Raw genomic sequence first — 23,053 nt, forward strand, 5'->3', positions numbered from 1 at the left:
AAAGAGCTTATAAGCTTAAAAGCTTATGAGCTGTTTTTTGCAAAGATCTATAGTTCAAAAGTACTCCTTCCTCTGATTCCCTTTAGGAAATCGTCATGCCTCGCAAACAACGCACAAATACCAAATCAATTATCGATCGTTTCGAACCGCCTAACGAAGCTATCATTTGCCCCTTACATGGTGGCACTAATGGCACCAGTAACGGCGGCTCAAGTAGTGTTTCCATTTCACGTCAGAGTAGTCACACAAATAGTCCAAAGACGACACAACGCCAAATTAGCAGTCAATCCAACTCGAATGTACAAAATGGTAATCTCTCGAGAAAGAGCTCACAGAGTTCATCTACCAAAATACAGTTATCCATCAAATCACCAACTTCCTCACACGACTCCTATGAATCTGCGCTTTCGACTGCCGGCTCTGCTGGTGGCGGCATTTTAACTTCCACTTCACATTCATCCTCATCGTCCACATTGAAATCGAATATACTCGCACAACCCGAAGAAGATGAGGATTTGGACGGCTCCGATGGTGCGGATGGCATGAGTTGCAATGGCAGCAGTGGCGGTACACGCGCCGAATGTACACGTTTCACACGTCAAGCGTTGTATACATATCGTGCGAAGAATCATCTCATACATTACAAGTACAGCGCTTATGGTGGCACGTGTCATGATTTGCCAAAGTAAAGATTGCGCCAATGTAAATAGTATTGTTGTGGTTTCTTGTTCTAAATGTGCATTAAATTTACAGAATAAATCCACCCGAAGCTTTAATAGAGGAAGTGTATGAGATTGATGCCGATCAGGATCGTATTGACGAGCAAATGACACGATCTCAAGCGGATTCGATCACAAAGCAGGGGTACTTGTTGAAGGGTCCCGACTCCGGTTCGGATCGCATGTTTGTGAATATCGGGAATAAGTCCTTCAAAAGGAGGTGAGATCATAAGATAGTTTAGTTTAGTTCTGTTAAGTTCCATTTAGCTTAGTTCGACTCTTTACTACATACGTATTCTTCCAGGTATTGCTATCTGCGCCAGGAGGTCGACGGCACCTACATACTCGAATTACACAAGGATGAGAAGCAAGGCGAGGCTAAAGCAACAATAGTCATGGACTTTTGCACAGAAGTGGTGCAGGTAACTGTTTTCTCAACTTACTTCTCTAACAAAATATTTCCAACAAATCCATTTCCCTGCAGAATCCAAAACGCGGCCGCTTTTGCTTTGAACTCCGAATGACCGCCGGCCATAAATCGTTTACGCTCGCCGCCGAAAACGAGGAGGAATTCAAGGATTGGCTAAGTAAGCTTTCGCTGGTGCTGCAACAAAACAAAATACAAGAGGATAAACGCGTTGCCTCTTTGGAGCGCGCACCACAACCAAACACCAGCAACGTTATCTTTGGCACATTGAAAGGTCTGGATCAGTCCATGAACCCACAGCTGATTAAGTATGGTCGTGAAACGGACATTTCAATTGCGCAGTCGCGACGGGAGCATCGCCGACGACTCTTCGCCTGCTACCAATCGACGGGTAAAGCAACAAGCAACGACAGCATCGATCAGTTTCGTGAACAATTCGGCAAACGTATCTTTATCGCCTGTAAGGGCTTGCGTTTTCGCTTGCAATGCGCCGGCACTGATGGTCTGGATGGTGAGAATCTATGCCAAGTGGAACCGTACATCACCAGCATGGCGCTGTATGATGCGCGCAATGGCCGCAAATTAACCGAATCGTTTTACTTCAATGTGAACGATGACACAGTCAGTGATATGCTACCCACGACGCCAGTGCCGAACTCGGTGGCGGCTTGTTGTGTGCCACAGCGACGCGGCGATGAGCGGGATGAGCGTGCGCACAGTAACGGCGGCGCACGCGTACAAAACTCCCTACTAGAGAATCTCTCTGGTGATCTGCTGCGTTGCGGCAAAGAACACTTCACGCACTTACGTCAGGCGGTATTCTCAGTGACAGCGCCACATCCAGATATCTACTTGGTGCTGAAGGTGGAGAAAATACTGCAAGGCAGCATAGTGCAAGCGGCCGAACCCTACTTGAAGACTGGTCGCGATCCAAAGATCGCATTAAAACTACACAAAACGGCGCGTAATTATGCGCAAAACATTGGACACTATCGACAACCGTTCGCATGGGCAGCCAAACCACTGTTTCGCAGCTACCGCAACGAATTGGATACGGAGAATAATACATTCGAATTGACGACCATCTACCGACAGGAGGCGAATAAGTTGAAGGATGAGGAGCTGTTGAAATTGTTGGCGGAATATCGAAAGCCCGACAAGCTGAGCAAGCTCACAGTGATACCAGGTTATATGAAATTAACCGTTGAAGAGGTGGAGAAAGTGTCAGGTGAGTGAGCCTTTGCATTTAATGCTATTTCAAACTGCTTTGAAATCTCATTTACTACATATACATAACTATACATACACAGGTTCCTTTACTAAGTCTTTAGTGCCGCTAGCTAACTTCACATTTCCACCCAAACCGCCCACGCTCGAGCTGACCGAATTCCAAAGCAATAGCAAGCGCGACACCTATCCCTACATAACATTCTGCAATCACTTATTTGTCTATCCGCAGTATTTGCAATTCGATAGTCAAAAGTTATTTTCGCGTGCACGCAACATAACGGTGGTGGTGGAGTTGCGCGACTCGGACGAGGAGGGCAGCAAACCATTGAAGGTGTGTAGTCCAACGTACAAAAAATTTTCATTTCTATTATAAAACTAATACTCCGCTTTGTCCGTTATTCTTGCAGTGTATTTACGGTCGCCCTGGTCATGATTTCCTAGTCTCGCAAATCGCTTGCCCCGTGCTGCATCACCACACCACACCCACTTGGTATGAGGAGGTGAAAATGCGTTTGCCATTGGGTCTCTTCCCCGAGCATCATTTGCTCTTCTCCTTCTATCATGTGTCGTGCAATCTGGGCAAGAAGCGTGATGCCAATGCCGCTTTTGAAACGCCGATTGGTTATGCTTGGTTGCCGTTGTTGCAGAAGGGTCGCATCAATCTCGAAGATCAAAACATTGCGGTTGCGGCGACACTACCGGCCGGCTATCTGTCGATACAGCCTCTGGGGCTGGGCAAAGGGGTAAGTGTGTGGCATAGTTGAAGTGTAAACATATTATTTTTGTGTTTTTTTGTGACTAAACTAATAACGTGTGTGAACCAATTAGGGATGAATTAATATGTTATTTGCAGCAATACATGTTCAAATAACCTCAAAAATATTTTTGTTTTCTAAAATTAATTTTTTTTAATAATTTTCTTATTTTTGTTATTTTAATTAAATTATTTATAATTATTTTTAATTTATTTTTTAACATTTAAACGCTAATATAATTTTAAATAAGTTTTTTATAAATTGTTTTTAATTTAACATTTATTTTTAATATTATTATTAATAATTTAATAATTTTCTCCCAAATTTTTGTGCTAATATTTTTTGTTTTTGTTAAATTGTATATATATACATATATATTTTTATTGTTTTTGTTTTAATTTGCATTTTGAACTAACCAATTTTTTGTTTTTATCCCATACATACATTCACATTCACACTCTCTTTGGTTTTATCCATATCGTATTTCTAACAAAAAATACATTCATTTCAATGTTCTTCACATATTTTCTTTTCATCATTACTCAATTTGATCTTTGTCTTGTTTTTTTTCATATCTTTCATGCTTCTTCAAATTCTTGTGCGTGTACATATGGATTGAAAAATTATTTTAATTTGGCTGCAACACCAACAAAAATTCGTTATACACATACAATAATAATCATTCTTAAAAATAAATAATTATGAAAAAAATTAAATAATAAAATAATAAATTTAAATTATAAAAATAAAATTATAAATGAATTAATTGTAAAAAAATATAAATTAATTAATAATTAATGAATATTTTAAAATAAATTTAAAAAAATATTTCAAATTATGTTATAAATATGAAAAATTATAATTATTTGATAAAAATATTAAAATAAAATAAAATAAAAATAAAATTCATATGTCAATTTTGAAAATAACAATAAAAAATATACATATTTATTAACTAAATTTGATTGAATAATAAAATAAAAATAATAAATTTAATTAAATATAAAATTTTAAAATAAATTAAAAAAATATTTCATATTATATTATAAATGTGAAAAAAATATAATTATTTGATAAAAATAATAAAATTTAAAATAAATGAATTTAAAAAAAATATTTAAAATAAAAATGATAATAAAAATAATAAATTTAATTAAATATTTGTTTTTATTAAAACGAACTAAATAAAAAATCAAAAAAAATATTAAATTTATTTATTATATTTTATAATTAAAAAAAATATTAAAAAATATTAAAAATTTGAAATCAAACTACTAAAAATAAAAAAAAATAATTATAAAAATATAAAAAAATTATAATTGAATTATCTAAAATGAAATAAATTCTACAAAATTAAAAAAAATATATGACCAACAACATATCTTCCACGGTGCCATTAAAAAACACACACTCGCGCTCACATTTGTGCTTGTCCGTCAACATGCATACGCTTGGTTTGTGAACTTCCTGGTGTCCATACGCCCACTACCTATATACCCAACCTCTCACACTGTCACTGTCACTGTCACACTTCCCCGCTGTCGCGCTCTATCCCACTTTCTATCTCCCACTCTTTGTCTACAAAACATTACCATATTTCCAGCAGAATTGTGGTCCCGAGATACAATGGATCGACAGTCAGCGACCACTCTTCGGCGTCGCCTTCCGCATGGACTCCACCGTATTGACGGCCGATCAGCATTTGCATAACTTTTTCGCACATTGTGAACGGCTGTTGGAGGGTGGCAAAACCACAGCGTTACCCGCTGAAACGGAAACCTGTAAAATACTCAAGGCGGCGCATGCGATCGATATTAGCACGCTGATTAATTTCCTGCCAACCGTTTTGAATGAACTCTTCACGCTGCTCGTGCATACACAGTCCGAGGATATCGGTTTGAATATCATACGCCTGCTGATCAACATCATACACATGCTGATCGATGAGGCCAGTCGCAAGGAATTGCTCAGCGCCTATGTGAAGTATGTCTTCCATGCGCCCTACTACAGTCAGAAGACATCGCGTACAGTGCATGGTGAGCTGTGCAAATATCTGCCGACCATTTTGCATCCGAACAATACCGATTTTCTGATCGTCAATAAATTCATGCATTACTCGGGTATATTCTTCGATTTGATCATTAAAAGTATGGCGCAACATCTATTGGATACGGGCCGTATACGTATGCTGCGTAACGAACGGTTTCCCAAAGAATATCCAACGCGTGTGGAGAGTTTGATAAAAGTGCTGACATCATATCTAATCTCGCGCTACAAAGATCTGCCGGTGGAGACGCAACAGTTGAATCGTTCGTTGTCGCAATTTGTGCGTCGCTGCCTCAGCTACATGGATCGTGGTTTCGTCTTCAAGTTAATCAAATACTATATGGAACAGTTTGAGCCGGGCGGTCAGCGTACGTTACAAGAGTTTAAATTCGATTTTCTAGCGGAGATTTGTCAGCACGAACATTATGTGCCGCTGAATTTGCCATTCGTGCTGAATCCGAAGAATCGTCCTCCAGAAATGATGCTGCACTTCACGCTCTCCGAAGAGTTCTGTCGCCAACACTTCCTTGCCGGTTTGTTGCTGCAAGAGCTGAAACATAGTCTGAACGAGGCGAGCGCAGTGCGACGCCATGCGCTGCGGATCTTTAAGAATCTACTCGCCAAACATGAGCTCGACGATCGCTATCAGAATCGTGGTCAACTCTCACGCATAGCACTGCTCTATGTGCCATGGTTGGGTATAGTCATGGAAAATGCGCACCGTATCGATGATTTGTCGGGTGTGGCAACGCCAAATGGTCACGTCTACGCCGATTCGGCTTCATATACACAGCGCTTATCATGTTCCAGCAGTTATGTTTTCGGTAAGGACACAGTCTTGAATTCGTCAACGTCGACGCCGCGTTCGAAAAATCGCATGACGCTGCATATTGAACATCCGAGTCCACTGCGCGCCTCGGTGTATGTCAGAGATACGGCGCACCCAGGCACTGCGCCGCTCGCCAATGGCAATTCGGAGAGTTCGCTGAATACGCTTAATTCCGATTCGCAAAATTCACAGGATACGCCCACTTTGGGCGCAGTCACAAATGGTCACCATGTCACCGACCTGACGGATGTAGCCATGCGCAACGGTCACAATCGCTCGCTTCTGCACGGCTTGAATAGTTTGCCGCGTTGCGATAAATTTAATACGGCGGAGAGTAAAGATCTCTTGCTCGGCTTTCTCTTTGTAGTCAAGCATTTAGCACAAGATCAAATGATCGGTTGGTGGCAGAATTGCACAGAAACCGAAACGCTTGCGTATCTCAGCATACTGGATTTGTGTCTGGTGCAATTCCGTTATGTGGGCAAGAAGCATATCAACCTGGCGGACGATGGTAAGGAAGCGCGTGCGGCGCGCACCGCCAAAGCCAGTACTTTGCCCGCGCGCATGCAGCCGCCAAACGCGGAACAGGCGGCCAACGGTAATGGCAACGCACATGAATCAGGTACACTGTCGCATACGCAGAACCGTGAGAACCTCGTTGAGGAGACGGCGCGCAGTCAACAGGCGTTGTACGAGTCCAATTTGGCCACCGAAATCGGTATGATTATACTGGATAGTCTCGGCTTGTATGCCGTGCATTTCCGTGACAAATTGGGTGATAGTCTGGTGTTGCCGCAGCTAGCGCGCGTCTATCTGCGTTTCCTGCAGTTGGGACAGTCGGAGAGATTATCGAAACATGTGTTCGCTGCACTGCGCGCGTTCATCAACAACTTCTCACCGGCGCTTTTCAAAGGTAACGCTACGTTGTGTGGTCAAATGGTTTATGAGCTGTTGAAGGGTTGTGACAGTCGTCTAGTCGCCATACGTCACGAGTCATGCGCCGTACTCTATCTGCTGATGCGCAGTAACTTTGAATATACCGGCCGTAAAGGCCTCACACGCGTACATCTACAAGTGATCATCTCGGTTTCGCAAATGATCGGCAATGTGATCGGTTTGAATAATGCGCGCTTCCAAGAGAGTCTCTCCATGATTAACAGTTACGCTAATAGCGATAAAGCCATGAAGGGTACCGGTTTTCCAATGGAGGTTAAAGATCTGACGCGTCGCGTGCGTACCGTACTGATGGCGACCGCGCAAATGCAAGCCCATCACATGGATCCCGAACGTTTACTCGAACTACAGTATTCACTAGCAAACTCATACGCGTCGACACCCGAACTGCGTCACACCTGGCTCATAACGATGGCGCGCAATCACGAACAGAATGGTAACATATCGGAGGCGGCTTGCTGTCATCTGCACATCGCCGCGCTCATGTCGGAGTATTTACGCTTACGCGGTGGCTGCAACATCAACTGGGGCGCCTCGGCGTTCAAGAAGATATCACGTAATATACCGCGTGACGAGCAAGGCTTGAAGTTAGATGCGGGTGCACAGGATTCTCAATACACCGAACAAATGTTGTTGGATCAGTTGAAACAATGCGCTGATTTTCTGGATCGTGGCGAACGCTTCGAGTGCTTGGGTGATCTTTATAAACTCATTTTGCCCATGTATGAGCGCAATCGTTCATACATTGAGTTGGCGCAGTCGTATGAGCATCTTATGCAGGCGTACAATAAGATCGTTGAAGTGAATCGTTCGGGCAAACGCATGCTGGGGCGTTTCTATCGTGTTGTGTTCTTTGGAATGGTAGGTGTTTTTGAACTTATTCTACTTATTATATTAGTGGCAGTATTAAATATTTATTAATTTTTGTTTACAGGTTTACTTTGAGGATGACCATGCAGTAGAGTTTGTTTACAAGGAACCAAAACTAACCTCACTTAGCGAGATATCAGAGCGTCTTTCGAAACAATATAAAGAGAAATTCGGCGAGGATGTCGTCAAGATGATAATGGACTCATCACCGGTAAGTAATAAATTTAAGTTTTATTTTATTGTTTGGAAAGAAAATGCTTGATATCCATGTTTCAGTACCCGGAACCCAAAAAATATTGTCGGCGTAAAATAAAAAAAAATATATATGAACAAGCAGTTTCCTTGCTATATAAATATAATTTAGAAACATTAAAAATCAGCTAGTCAATCTTTTAGCTATGAACACTGTAGTAGCGTCTTCTATATTAGGACTTGACGCCTTTGTGTTGATTCTTTTCTAATTTATAATATTTTTGAGGTCCCTGCTACGTATATATTTTTATTGATAAAGTTTTCTAAGCTGATAACTTTTCTGACCTCCCTAGGTCTAAATTAATCGATTACAGTATCCAGAATGAAGTTGCGCGAGGGCCACTCTAGTTTCGACTCGGTGTCCGCTGTTGGTGGTACGCAAGTACGCATTCATGGGCAGTGAAATGCCAAGCTCCTCTCCTCCTCTGTAAAAGGCGCTCAGTGCTTGTCGGAAGTCAGTCGCGTCCGTATTTCGGTCGGTATAGTTCTGTAGGCCGTCGACTTATTTCAGGAACATACTCTTGATGGTTCTTGGTGGCGGTTCGGCTTCCGACGCTTCGGGCCTCATTGTGCTCGGCTATAGACATCAAGAGACAGACTGTGGCTGTCCGGAAAGCAGTGTTCTGACAAGTCTGTACCTTCTTTAACTGCGTCGTACTGCATCAGGAAGATCCATATAAGAGTCGCAGTTTCTTTATCATGCAATTTTTCCTCTATCTGATCTCCTTAACTGTGTAGAGGTTGTCGACTGATCATTCTAAATTTCCGGTTAGAATATTTCGGGATTTTTAGTGGCTTTGTTCTTTCTTTCTGAATCTCCCATCCTCTCCCTCCATCTCTTTCTTTCCCTCTCTGTCTGAACTTTCTCATACACTCACTTTCTCAGCTCCAGCTCCGTTTGCGTATTTTTGTCCTTTTCTTTCGCTGAAGAAACTTATAATATACACTGCATGAAATCTTCCAAAAATTTTCGTCTTTTGTTGTTGTTAAAATACTAGTATTTATTACAATTTACAGATATATATTCAATATATTACATTTGTCGTTTGCGGCTTAAGCGCATAGCTTTGCTTTACATTTTCAACAACAACAGCAATAACATACATCGGTTAATAAACATTATGCTAATTCGAAGCAAATATGACTTGACCACTCCAAAATACAGCACAACAATTCACATCGTTTGGTTTTTCATTGAGCAATTGTTTAATTAAAAAAATATATATATGTTTTTATATTATTTTAAAAGATACCGTTACTTAAACAAAAATTGTGACAATTCAATATTCGATTCGACATCATCGTTGGGAAAGAGATTACGACGCTAAACAGGCACAGCGACCAGTGAGGGTTTTACGCAACATGCGGGTTTTGGATTTACGGGGCATGGACATATAAAATGAAAAGACACAAAAGCACATTGAAGCACAAGGGTTCACACAACGAAATAAAGAATACAAAGAATGAGGTTAGGTATATTATTGCGCTATGTTTACCTTTTGCGCCTCATTTTGACGCAGCGTGGAGGCGTGTGTGCCACGTGGACGCACTTTGCCAACCGAATCCTTAGACTTGGTGGCTGTGACTGTGGGTATGCCGGATTTTTCGAGTGTGGCATTTGAAGATTTGCTGACAAGCGACTTCTTGGCCGCTAATGTGGTAGTTCTGTGAGAAATCAAGAGATGCGTGAGATATATATAACAAGAATACAGCCCCACACTTACTTCACAGCCAAACTCTGCTCCGTTGAGCTCACCGATTTCAATGAGGTGGTATCTTTCGCGGCGCTGTGATTGGCGGTTGTGCTTACGGTGCTGGTTATGCGCGTCTTCGGCGCTTTATAATTCATGCCATTCGACTCGGTTGTAGCGCGACTGAGCACCGTGCGTGCGCGTGCAGTTGGCGGTCGCGGTATATTGGTGGCACTGCGTGGCAATAGACGACTGCTGCCCTCTGTCTTCTTGCTATCCGTTTTCGGCTTGTGTCCCATGGTGAGGTTGTGTAGACTCTCCGAGAGACGCTTGGTGCGTGTCATCACCGAAGAGCTGCTGCGTTGCGTCGTCTTCTCGCTGTGATGTGCGCTATTCTTGCCGCGCAAGCTCAAACTGATGCTGGCCAATTTGCGTAATGTGGTGCGTTTCTCTGTCTTCTTTTTATCCTCCTTCTCCTTGAGCAGCTTACCCTTGCCGAGGCGTGATTTACTAGTCGGACTTTTACACACCTCATTTGGTGTTTGCGGTGGCGTTTCAGTGCTGCCACCGGTTGCGGCATCACCATCCGCTTCTTGGGTTGGCTTATCGCTCAGCTGTAGTTGCTCTATATTATGTTCGAGCGGCACATCGCCATCACCATCGCCTATGCCAACACTTTCACAAACGCCGTCCGTTTCGCACTCCACATCGCCATCACCGTCGCCACACAAGCTGTTGTACTCTTTTATTTCCTCCAAGATTTGTGGTAGCTCATGCGAAGCTTCCTCCTCGGCCAGCTCATTCTCTTCGCTCAGCTCGCTAACCTCTACTGATTCGGTGTCTTCTTTGCACTTGAATTCGTTGAGTGTTTCATTGGAGCTCTGATCGGAATATTGCTCGCGATTCTCTTCATCACTTATGTTCTCGCTAAGCTCATTGTTGATGTTGTTATTGTTGGGTAGAGTGCGTCCCACCACTGCGTCGCCAACCACTTTTGCCTCAGTATTATTCAATTGCAATTCTTTTAATTGTAATTTATTCGCTTGTGCGCTCATCGGCTGCATCATAGGCTCACCCTCGGCATCCTCAAAGTCTGTGCTGTCTTCCTCAGAGCCTCTTACGTCTTCTTCGACTGGCTTCGTTGCTTTCATGGTTTCCAAGCTCAACTGTGGCACTGTAACTGTGTTAACTAATTTCCCTGCTTCTGCTGGTTCTTTCCTTGATTCCAACTCCAAGTCCTTGCTGTCTTCGCTTTTGACCTCGACTGTCTCTTCATCGTTCGGCGCTTTTATTTGGCTCACAATTCCTGTGGTCTCGGTTTCTTTTGCTTTTTCATCTTCTATTGGCGCCTTCAGCGCATTCACGTCTGTCACTACTTGATTTGTTCCCATTATACCTTCAATCTTTATAACCTTCAACACATTTGCATTCTGCGTCAGTTGTAACGGTTGCGCAAGCGCACCACCCCCACCGACATCACCGATTTCTCGCATAATTTTCTGTCGCAACAAATATGAGGGATAGAATTCCTTTGCGTCCGGATTTAACTTGGATGTGATTTTGAGTCCATTGCTGGAAATAATTGTTGGCAACTTCGTTGTCTGCGCTGTTTCTTTATTTGCCATTTCTATGGGCATATCTGCGGCTGCTTGCATCTTACCGACGGTTTCTTATAAACTGCTTCGAATCAAAATTCACTGCTTACTTGGTTTCTGCTTTTCTTGCCGTCTTGTCTAATATTACTTTTCTAAAACTTTCCCCGACTACACCCGAAATGTTTTATAGAAAATTCTCGTCGACCGTCTACGTGGCGTTTTCTGGCGTTTTTGTTGGTCGTACGGCAGTCGTTTGGATAGGTCGGTGAAAAGCAGAAAATATACGTTCTCTGGTTTTATTGTTTTTAAAACGAATTTTATAGGATTTAAAACTGAAGTAAAAAACGTAGAAATTTAAAAAATATCTTGTCAAATTTCGAACCAAAAAATTAATTCTTTTCGGGAAAATATTTACCAGATTTGTGAAATGATGCTTGCGGCAAAGTTGTATGTCATAGTAATTGAAAATACAGTTTTTTTTCGTTTGAAATGTGCAAAGGTATCAGTATTTCGTAGAGATTTTACAAAAAATTTAGATTTTCATAGGTATATGTATATATTTTTTAATTTAATGTAGTTATGTAAAAAAAAATATGAGGGTTGCTCGAAACAAATTTTCAAATTAATTTTCTAAGATACAAAAATACGTGGGTTGTTCCAAACATTTATGGAATAATTTCTTAAAGTATGCAAATAAATATTTTCTAAGCAAATATGAAAGTATTGTCTTCTCTTCAACCACCAGGTGGATCCCAATGCGCTCGATCCCAAATTGGCCTACATACAAGTCACCCACGTCATACCATTCTTCAGCAAGGAAGAGCTCGATCAGCGCCTCAACGAATTCGAACAAAATCACGATGTCGACACTTTTATGTACGAAACACCATTCACGAAATCCGGTGCGGCGCGTGGCAGTGTCGAGGAGCAATGGAAGCGCAAAACCGTCATCAAAAGTGAGTTCATAATTCTATTATACATATATTATGGTAATATATTTCATTTTCCTTTCTAACAGCCACCTACTCCTTCCCCTACGTACTAAAACGCATACCGGTCAAATCACGCGAAATCATCGAGCTGAGCCCCATCGAGGTGGCTATCGATGAAATGCAAACAAAGGTTTCCGAACTTGAAGAGGTTATACTGCCGCCAGCCGATGTAAAGAAGCTACAACTGCGTCTACAAGGCAGCGTAGCGGTTACCGTTAATGCGGGACCACTTGCTTATGCGCAAGCGTTTTTAGATCCCAAAATAGTGTGTAATTTCTCTATAGATCGTGTGGAGGATTTGAAGGATATCTTTAGGTGAGTTTTTTTTTTATTAAAATGAAATAACGGTCTTTATCATAAATTTTTTTATCTCTTACAGAGACTTCGTTAAGGTCTGCAACACCGCGCTGCAGCTGAATGCGCGCATGATTAGCAGCGATCAAGCGGAATATCACAATGCGCTCGCCGACAATTATCGCAAGCTGTGTCAAGCACTCAGCGAGCTACTCGGTGAGCCGTTTCAGCCTTTGGATGATAGCGTCAACAGTGGGCAACGCAATAGCATGGCTTTATTTAATGCAATCAGTGGGGCTTCGCAAAATTCAAGTACTGCCTAAAATTTGCTAAATACAAATTAAAACAAAACAATAACAAAAAATACACAAAAACGCACACACACACACACACCTACATATATACACTGAATAGGAATATGATGTGTATTAGTAAATTTCAGTTAAAAACAAAATTCTATAGCAAAGCTAACTTGACTAGAATTTCGATATTTTAAGCGACTAACTATTAACTAATAATCTAAAAAAAAAATCAAAAAACAAAATTAATAACCGGTAGTTATAAATAAATAAAAAAAAAATGTGTGTGTGGTCACTATGCGAGTTGTGCGGCTTTATAACACTTCTTCAGGTGTTTGGTGGGCGTTTGCACATACATATATATATATATATATATAAATATGTATATGTACTTATGGATGCACGTGTATGTTTGTACTCAACAAAATGGTGATTGATCGCTTGCTTTATGGCACATTTAAGTTAATACTTTATCACGCCAAATGCAATGCTATTTCTTCTATGGGCTTTGGCAGCATCGACTAATGGTGATTAATTAATGCAAATTATTAATGGATTTATGTGTCTATATGTGGTATGTGCTTTACTAACAACTAATATACTATTTGTGGTGTGCAAAAATGTTGTTGGGGCTATTATGTTTGTGTGGTTGGATTACATATATTTAATATATTTAATAAATTTAAATAATTTAACTGTTTTTAATATAAAAAATAAATTATTAATTATTATAAATTTATTATAAAAAAAATATATATAAATAATTAATTATAAATTTATTATATATATAAACCAAAAAACGACTCATATATGAGGTGTGTTCAAATATTTGGGAATTTTCGTTTTTTTTTTAATACAGTTGAACATCTCTACTTCGAATCACCATAATTCACAAAAAAAACGAGAGACTTTCGAGTTAAGGAAGGTAATTTGTATGAAATTTGACATTATTCAAGGGTTCGAGTTATGGAAGTTGAGCTATATTTATTCATTCGACTACATTTATGTTATCGCCTTCAAAATATTCTCCATTCGATATTATTCCCTTCTTAAACTGGATTTTCGGGATAGCTTTTGGCTCTCTTTCAGCGATTTCCTTGTAAAACGACGACCCTTTAAGGTTATATTAATTTTTGAAAATAGTAAAAAGTCACATGTCTGACGAGAATATGGAGTCTGAGACATCGTTACAGTATTATTTTTGACCAAGAACTCACGAACAAGCAACGAAGTGTGAGATTTTAAGAAACGACAATTGTCGAACTCATAAAAACAGGTCTAATATGCAATGAATAAAGCTAAATATGTCTCGTACTACAGGGGCATTTACATATATCAACAATGAACAATTTTGACAAGTGGATTTTTGGACAATTGGAAATTTCAAAATTCCCATTACTTTTTTGAACACACCACGTATACGTTTGAAAAATTATTTATATGTATTTACATTTATATAACCTAGCCATTTGAATTGCATTTTGACTTCTTGGTGTCTAAATTATAATTAAGTAATATGCATTTAAACAGTTACTTAATATTTTTCAATTAAAATAAGTGCGTGCTATTTACTATACCGTTATAAACTTAGAGTAGATAAACAAATATGTTGTTTAGAAAATTCGTAATGATATGCTAAAGCATTTAATAAAAATCAAGCCAAAGATTATTATCTAATAATTAGCTAATGTAGAATAAATAATATTATGAGTATTAAATTACATATTAATGCCGATGATAAATTGGTAATTTAATATACACATGAAACATTTTAAATATTTTTTTTGTAAATTAATTTTTAATTAAGCATTAATTATCTGCTAATTTTAATGAATTTTGCAAGAAAATTACAGTTGAATATTTCTTTTAATTTATGAATTATTACATTTAATAATATTTTTTAATTTATTTATTAATTATTTTATTGTTTTATATTATTATTTATATTTACTTTTAACCATTATATTACCAGAGAGTGTATGAATACATACTACATTTATATAGTTTAAGGGGTTAGGTGGGCGTCAGAGGATAAAAACAAGGGTATATTAACAATTTTTTTTAAATATATACATATTTCTTTTAAACATTTTCGAAAACTCAGCCGTTGACACCTCTTCTCCCTTAACGTGTAAAAAAAGAGGTCTAGTGGTGGACATCATAACTCATTATTGGTTCATCCAAAATCAATAAACCAAAAATATTTCGATAGTTAATGGACGCAGGAAAAAAGAAAATATTGAATTTCGAATTTTTGACAGAATTTAAACCAAAAAACTCACTTTTTTGGTAAAATTTTCGACATATATTGGCTCGAAAATGTAGTTATAATAACAATATAAAAAATCCCTCGTTCATTAACTAGATGATGGTATTTCAAATATGTGTGCAAACTTTGAACAAAATCGCTTCATAACTTTTTGAGATATCGTGCCTACCGACTTGAAAAATTGAGTTTTGAGATAAATGCGTTTAAAGTTTCACATTCGTACTGACGTGGTTGATGGACGGAACTACCAAAGGGTATATCTCTTAGAATATTACTCGGATTGCTTTCATATTTTTGGATAATATTTTAAACATATTAATTAAGACAAAAAAATTTTTTAAAATTTTGAAACCACCTAACCGTTTTCTATTCCATATATATATATATGATTTACACCAGTGTTGTTCGATTCACCACTCTCTAAGAGTCGATGAATCAGAGGCAGCTATTATAAATTACTGCTATCTCTAAATATTTTATTTCATATATATATTTTATTTCATTTGTGCTGACTTACACCCCAACTAAATTTAAGTGCACACTTCGCACTTAACTTATTTATTGTCTCTACTAACTCTAAATTATTATTATTATAAATTATCACAAGTCACTAACAACTCGTCCTGTATGTCTCATTAACACAAATTATATTTACATTTAATATATTTTTTTGTTCCAATCATCGCATACTCATTAATGTGTTTTACGATTTTTTTCTAATTCTAGGTTTTGGTTTTGCAGTGTATTAAGTTATAACAAACAGCAACACAAGTCACAAATAATGCAATAAAATGCAAAAGTACACCCATACATTCTCACACCAACACAAGTACAATAAAAATTAAGCGATTTAATGAATTTACAACAACAACAAGAAAAACAATTGACACACATATGTAATTTAGAAGTAAAATGCATATGTAAGCAAAACACAATAGTTAAAGGACATGAAAAAACGAGGCGATGAGCGAATCGAAATTTATGAAATGAGTACAAGAGAAATCTTTAACTAATATATACACAAATATACAGTAATGTATGTGCTTTAACAGTTAAAAACATTATCTGAAGAAGCGTTTTGGTTATTTAGAGCAGCAAATATGTATTAAATATTATTTATTCATATAAATATTATATGACTCAGTTGAAGGGCGTAAATAATTGGTACACAAACAGCAAACAAAAACAACACGCGTACATACATATGTAGTACTAGTGCATATATTCGTATTTGATTTATAATTTACTTCGCTTTAATTATTTATACATAAGGCTTAGCATGCATTTAGCCATAACAAAATGCTTAACATTCATTTTTGTTAGTTATTTTTATTGTTTATTATTAATTATTAAAAAAAATAAATATTTATACACAAAAAAATTGAGATTGCATTTAAAACACAAAATATTTAATCATATATGTATATTTATTTAATTTTAAGCGGAAAAAATAAAAAAAGGTTAGATACATGTGCTTACATACGTAAATGCGTATCTAATAAAAGTATTTATATTTTTTCAAAACTATTTATTTACGAACGATATATATTTATTATTGTCTAAAATTGCGTTTCTCATGAAATTGCAATTCTTTACATAAAAAAATCACATAAATTATATACATATGTATAAAAGTATGTAATTGTTTAGATAAGCGTATGTATGTATGTTTCCACTATTATAAAAATATTAATATGTATTTTTTGTTTTTTTTGTAAATAATAATTTATAAGTCGAAATTATATATTGCTTTAATTGTATATGTCTGTGCTTATCAAAAACTATAATATTGGTCGTTAATGCAGTAATGCAAAGCTCAGTTTAAGGCAGCAGTGAGAAGTTGTGAACGATTTTGAGAAGAAAAAAATTTACAAAAACAATTAAATCATATTTATTTCAATTAATGTTTAATAAGGAGTTGCAGTAAAAAATTATTACATTTAAAAAATGCTGAAAAAGTTATAAACACTATTGTATTTAAATATATTTATATTAACAATTCACTGAAGAATTGCGGAAAAATAAAAAAATAATCAAAAATTAATTTAAAAATATTGAGTGAAATACAGTAAACTCTCTGTGAAGTGTACTATCAAAATTTGTAAAAAAAAAATGATCACATTGAGGTAAAGTCGTACATTTTCCTTCACAAAAATTTAAAATTTTTCAAAAAATAAATTAAAAAAAAGTTTAAAAAATGTATTTAAAAAAATTAAAAGAAAATATTTGATACTAATTTATTTAACAAAAACAAAAATCATTTAAAATATTTTTTTTTATTAAATGGCACTGTAAATTTCCAAGTCTGTTTCACAGTATAAATTATTGACAAGTTTTATCCGTAGTTAAATACAATTAAAAAAAAAATTATATACAGTTCTTTATATGAAAAAGCGAAAATTTGAAAAACTTTATAAAATTGAAAAAAATATTCTTTATATAACAATGAGAAAATTTCAAGCATAATTCAAAGCCAAAAGTTTAAGAAAGACAAATTCATATTTTCTTATAAATTAAAAAAAAAAATAAATTAAAATTAGTCAGCTTAAAATGTATTATATTTTATAAAAAAAATATGTTAAACTATAAATTTTATAAAAAATATTGCCAACCATCGATTTTTCTTACTGTAATATCTAAAATTTTGTGTTTAAAATAATTTCTAAAGTAATCTCTAAAAATTTCAATCATAAAAAACATATGTATATATATTTATGCCTTTTTCCTTTAAATTCTAAAATAATTTGTACAAAAATCGTTTGACAAAATTTTACAAAAATTTAATTCAAAAAGTTAAAAAATTTAATTTAATTTAAATTTTTCTTTAAAATTAATTTCTTTAAAATTCAATTATAAATGTAAAATTTTTTGTTGTCAAAATCAAGCATGTAATATTTTTTCCAACGAATTTGATTCAAAATTAACACCGTTGCCTGCCTGCCAAAAACTATTTATTTCATATTAGAAAACTTATATTTTTTATTATTGCGCCAGCTGCTTCCTTAACAACAACAGTTATTATTTTTTCTTAAAAGCTTATGAATTATTTATAAATTTATGCAGTTAAACTGTGTAAAATTAATGATTTCAAAATACAAAATCCAAATTAAAATTAAATTTTAGCAAAAATGAAAAAATATATAAATTAGAATAAGCACGATGACAGATATTCGAAATATACTCGCTAATAGAAAGATAAATATATTAAAAAATACGAAATAATAATTAATAATTATATTGAAAATATTTATTTATTTAAAACTGTGCATTGAAACGAAAAAAAAAAATAAATAAATGTAAAAGCGCAGCACTCGAAACTATTCAACGATAAATTACCAAAGTATTGGAATAATTAAATAAAATAAATTTCTATAATTATATATAATAATAAATTAGCATCAACTACAAACTAGCAGCCACTTACGTAAAAAAATGTATGCATCTATGCAGCATTATCTGCATAACATTATACTTTATATATACTCCATAGCTATATAGTGTACTGTGTAACTAAACTCTATATTTACAACAACAACAAAAAATTGATAGCAAATAGTTGTATATTTATTTTTCTTTTGATAATTGTAGTCATAATTATTACACACGCACATTTGTATGTGCATATACAAAAATATTAATAAAAAAAATTAAAAATTAATAAATATAATAAATAAATGTTTAAAATGTGAAAAAAATGGCGTTTAAATTACTTTTCTACGTTTATACGCGTATGCGCATATAAGGCAAATTCAGAGAACTTAGAACTTGTTGTAAGTTCTCTGCAACACGCAGGCGGCACAGCCACCTGGCGGGGGAGGGTGGTAGTATGAGAAGCAGCGGAATTGGTGCTGCAAATGTTGCGCCCGCGCATATGCAACATTTTTGTGGGTCAGCAGTTTAAGATTTAACGGAAATGCACTAATACTACGTTCGGACCGACATTGAAAACCTCTTGAAAACACAATTTGTGGATTGTGTAATCAAAGTCGTTCTGACCGACATTTTGTGTTTTCGATGCGTTTTCATTGACAATTCACAAATTTATTTGTTTGATTACATTTGAGCATTTGTATACTTCCGCAACATGTTGCTAAGAAAGTATCAAAGTTTTGTTCTAATGTTGTTTGTAAGTCATAAAACTAAACGATATAGGGTTATAAATATCAAAATGATCAGGATGACGAGACGAGTTAAAATCCGCCTATCCGTACTATATTTCAAATAATGATTTTTGTTTTCTAGTGGACTTTTTGCTCAATACATGAGTCGAGTTGCATGTAATTTTAAAGCGCTTTTTTCGCAAAAAATTTTTGAATTTATTCTGCCCTGTACTCTAGTTATCAAATTGTCAGTCAGAGAGACCAGCATAATAGGGTGACATTTTTTTATTCTTTAATCATGTAAAAAATGGAGCACATTGAAAAAGGTAATGCTACATGTGTATAATGTTGAAATAGAAAATGTCACCATTCGAGAAAAGAAAAGAAAACGAACTTAATAACTTTAAACGAATAAATTGCGAGAGTATAAAATGTTCGGTCACACGCGAACTTAGCCCTTCCTTTCTTATTTGTATTTTTGTTTCTCCTTTATTTTGCCAAAGTAGTGGAATTTGTTTACAATATCAAATGACAATTTAGAGCTGGCAAAATATGTCTTCCAATAATATCGACTAAACTAGAGCAGACATCGATTATAATGAGTGGAATTTAAGTTTTCAAGAAGTTTTCAGCGAAAACTGTGATTTCGTTTGACAGATTTTGCATGGATGAAAACACAAGTTTTCGAACGAAAATCCATGTTTTCAATGAAAACATGTTTCACAATGTCGGTCCGAACGTAGTATAAGAGCGCACAGCAGCACTTGATAGTTACTTATATCCGCATGCGCCTATGCATATGCAACACGATTTTTTATTTCCGTTAATACGACCATAGAAACACGTGTAATACTAATGCAATGATTTATTTTCAATTTTCTATACATATTTAAATACACATGTACAAATTTTATTTATTTTAAAAACTTAAAAATATTATTTTTAAATGTTATTAATAATTTTTTAAATTTATCAATAATTATTTTCGATTTAATAATATTTTTTTTTATTTAAATATTTTTTTATTAATAATTTTTTTTTCAATTTATTATGAATTTTTGTGTTATTTGTTTACAATTAGTTAAATGCATTACCCACACTAAATGAAGAAATAAACGACCGAAATGTGTGCTAAATCAATAAACCAGAGTATTTTATATATAATATAAAAGGGGTTATTTACTCGTATACATATACATATAATGTGCAGTTTAACGCTGTAGATGCGACGAAAGAATGAAAAAATGTGCCACTAAAATTTAAAACGCGAATAATACAATAAATTGGAAATATTTTCAACAAATATATTTTTTCGTTTTTATTCATAATTTTAACATAAATTAATTTCAAATTTCACTTAAACTAAAACTAAAACAGTGTTTTGTTCAAACCTTCGAAAATTTCTAGCCAATTGAGAAAGAATCGTTTAAGCCTTAAACAAAAAACTTTACAAATTAGCATACAAATAAATCATAAAACATAAACATAAACAAAAACAGCAACAAATGTCACGTGCCACAAGTCACAATCCACATAACGAGCATGCGTCCAGAAACGTTACTACATACCATACCATGACAAACCCAGCAACAGTAAAATCGACACATCCTTAGCAACCAGTGGGGGGAGTTACCTTACAGCCGTATACCAGCGTTGCGTGAACGCACAAAGTTCAACAACTCATCGGAGTCCTCGCACACGAACGGCTTCAAGTGATGGCAAGCCACATCGTGCCACTTGAGTCCGTCGTTGTAGAAGTTATTCAAAATCGACAAGCACGACTCGTCGTTGCCCTGTGCAGCCTCACGATTGTCGGGTTGTGGTTGATTGTAGCCGCCGGTGTGTGACCAGTCGCCGGTGTTGCGTTGCGAGGTGGGTCCGATTTTGGCGCCCGAACCCGACCAGAACCAACCGTTCTCATTTGGTGGCTGTAAATCGGGACGATCACAGCCAGCGAAATTGCACTTGCGTCCCGATGTCCAAATATAGCGTACATTGCCGCGCGCTATGCGCTGCTTGATGAACTCATTCTCTTGCGGTGTTTCCAGCGAGACGGCGTCCATGCAGTGGCGACGGCAAATGTTGCGCGCATCCAACCAGTCGACTTCCAGACTACGCGTCGGCGCATGTTCCCAACTGAAGAAGTACGAGTGCGCTACGCCGCGTGCATCACGGTACGTGGCATGGCGTACACCTGTGTGAAGTAGGTGAGAAAGAGTAAAAGTAAAGTAGGTGTACTATCACTCATTAGGTTAAAGTAAAGCTGGTGAAAGAGAATTTGAGCTGATTGTCGACAGCATAGCATGTCACTTGATCTGGATCGAAAATAAATTCTGAAAGCTCTGTAGGACTTGCTTGAAGATACGATTCTAAATGAATCTAAACCGACATTCAAATGGTTCCTTAGACAAATGGAATCCTATGTTTTAAAAATGAATTTCTTTTTACTTGTATTACGGATTAATCCCAATTGACGCTTCCTCCTTTATTCAGCAGTCGCCAAACATAGGTTAAAACACCTCGGTAGGCACACCTTCGGCGAACACAGCGAAGTGACTGTAATCGACATTAGCCGAATTAAAAACTGTGTAATAGAGTATAAGCGCTTTGTCTAATCATTGTCTTTGTATTGGGGATCCGTTCGGAGTATTTGAGTGCCACAAAGGACAGACTCTTTGCAGTTGCGGTGATCAACCCCTTGACATAACCTAACCTCAATAGGTTGTCGAGGCTCTCTTTCTTTCTGTATGTATATATATCGCAGTTAATCATCTAGTTTCGGAATGCTCGAAGTCTAATTGTATATATCAAAAACGATCACTTGGAAACCAAGAGAGCTCGGTTTCTGTACGGGCATTCTCTCAATTAGCCTATCCAGATTTGCTTGTACCAAAATTTATTTTAGTTATTAGAGTATGATTTTGAGAAGTTCGTCATAATTTTGCAAGAGCTAGTGATCTTTTGAGCTATATTCCTTGTTGGACCAAATCTGCTTCTAAAGCAGTCTCCGGCAAGTGACTTGGTGAGTTAATTTTCATCAGAAAATTCTCAATAGCCGCTCGATAACAGTTTTTTTTTCGTGTAGATCCGTTAAATAAGGACGTTCTACGTCCGATTCTCCGAGCAATTCCGTAGGTCCATGAACTCCAACAATATCCAGTCCACAAAGAATTATTCAAATAAATATTGCTGTGATACTTACGATTGGCGCAACTGCGTGGATCCGGCAATGCGAGACGACGTTGAGCCAAGGCGACGGTGGCACCGAATGCCAACAACAAAACAGTACGCAACAGTGACATCTTCTAGTGGTTGATTTATTTAACTGTCCAACACTTCTTCCAGAGCTGTGAGAGTAGAGCGCAAGAAAAAACGCGAAAAGCAAGTGTTTAGTTTGACATCCGAAATGTAAATGAGTGACACCAACGCGCTGCTGTGAACTCACTGTGTATGTATGTATATTATTTAAATATTTACAATGCAAAACAAAGTGCTCTAATGAAGTCGTTTACGAATTGAAGTGTGCTTAAATGAGCGACTAATTTGACTATGTATGAATTCACTTAATGTATGTGGGTGCATGGTTACTTAGCTTATAACGGTTTTTCCTCTTTTTTTTATTTTTTTATGCACCAACCATACACACCCAGTTCGTTCGCACGCTTCATTGACGTTGCTGAAAGCCGGCGAATGGTTTTTTGTAAACGCAGAGCTCATATGATTAACGAAAA

At 36.4% G+C, this 23,053-nt stretch overlaps 3 protein-coding genes across 8 annotated transcripts in view; 1 reads left to right on the top strand and 2 right to left on the bottom strand.

Moving 5' to 3' along the window:
• Dock9_0 (dedicator of cytokinesis protein 9) overlaps positions 1–17,091 on the top strand; it is a 65,117-nt gene extending 48,026 nt beyond the window's left edge. Inside the window, exons 3-14 of one of the 3 annotated variants that reach the window (XM_011182031.3) lie at positions 87–685; positions 754–939; positions 1,024–1,141; positions 1,204–2,374; positions 2,457–2,707; positions 2,784–3,119; positions 4,735–7,821; positions 7,895–8,041; positions 12,114–12,324; positions 12,387–12,675; positions 12,740–12,966; positions 15,949–17,091. In XM_011182031.3, the coding sequence (XP_011180333.1) occupies positions 87–685; positions 754–939; positions 1,024–1,141; positions 1,204–2,374; positions 2,457–2,707; positions 2,784–3,119; positions 4,735–7,821; positions 7,895–8,041; positions 12,114–12,324; positions 12,387–12,675; positions 12,740–12,966; positions 15,949–15,971 (6,645 nt within the window). In that variant the 3' untranslated portion in view covers positions 15,972–17,091. Of the gene's footprint in view, positions 1–86; positions 686–753; positions 940–1,023; positions 1,142–1,203; positions 2,375–2,456; positions 2,708–2,783; positions 3,120–4,734; positions 7,822–7,894; positions 8,042–12,113; positions 12,325–12,386; positions 12,676–12,739; positions 13,237–15,948 lie in introns of those variants that run through there. The other 2 variants (XM_011182032.3, XM_054226325.1) reach the window with 2 other exon arrangements.
• Positions 9,058–11,798, bottom strand: LOC105210857 (uncharacterized). 4 transcript variants are annotated; one of them, XM_011182030.3, is made up of 3 exons: positions 9,807–11,798; positions 9,579–9,747; positions 9,058–9,406 (listed from the first exon to the last, which is right to left on the bottom strand). In XM_011182030.3, exons 1-3 carry the CDS (start codon positions 11,426–11,428, stop codon positions 9,338–9,340), a joined length of 1,860 nt encoding a protein of 619 aa, XP_011180332.1. In that variant the 5' UTR covers positions 11,429–11,798; the 3' UTR covers positions 9,058–9,337. The 4 variants fall into 4 exon arrangements, with proteins under 4 accessions (XP_011180332.1, XP_054082301.1, XP_054082304.1 ...); XM_054226326.1 differs by having other exon boundaries at positions 9,058–9,476; XM_054226329.1 differs by having other exon boundaries at positions 9,306–9,467; positions 9,578–9,747; positions 9,807–11,797.
• A 3,521-nt stretch (positions 17,092–20,612) lies between the features above and the next one.
• The window catches only part of Sell_1 (uncharacterized), a 28,231-nt gene continuing 25,790 nt past the window's right edge, over positions 20,613–23,053 (bottom strand). The window contains exons 2-3 of the mRNA XM_011182026.3: positions 22,525–22,669; positions 20,613–21,516 (exon numbers count right to left, since the gene is read on the bottom strand). Of these exons, the coding sequence (XP_011180328.1) occupies positions 20,957–21,516; positions 22,525–22,624 (660 nt within the window). The 5' untranslated portion in view covers positions 22,625–22,669 and the 3' untranslated portion in view covers positions 20,613–20,956. The remainder of the gene's footprint in view (positions 21,517–22,524; positions 22,670–23,053) is intronic.

The sequence above is a fragment of the Zeugodacus cucurbitae genome, chromosome 3 (genome assembly GCF_028554725.1).
Source record: "Zeugodacus cucurbitae isolate PBARC_wt_2022May chromosome 3, idZeuCucr1.2, whole genome shotgun sequence".
NCBI lineage: Eukaryota > Metazoa > Arthropoda > Insecta > Diptera > Tephritidae > Zeugodacus > Zeugodacus cucurbitae.

What these genes read in the sequence shown, in the direction of transcription:
- LOC105210857 (XM_054226326.1), bottom strand. Translation starts at nt 11,428, where the DNA reads ATGCAAGCAGCCGCAGATATGCCCATAGAAATGGCAAATAAAGAAACA. An exon ending in GAGCAGAGTTTGGCTGTGAA is followed by an intron (nt 9,748 to 9,806) that starts GTAAGTGTGGGG and finishes GATTTCTCACAG; the next exon opens with AACTACCACATTAGCGGCCA. An exon ending in GTCAAAATGAGGCGCAAAAG is followed by an intron (nt 9,477 to 9,578) that starts GTAAACATAGCG and finishes TTTTCATTTTAT; the next exon opens with ATGTCCATGCCCCGTAAATC.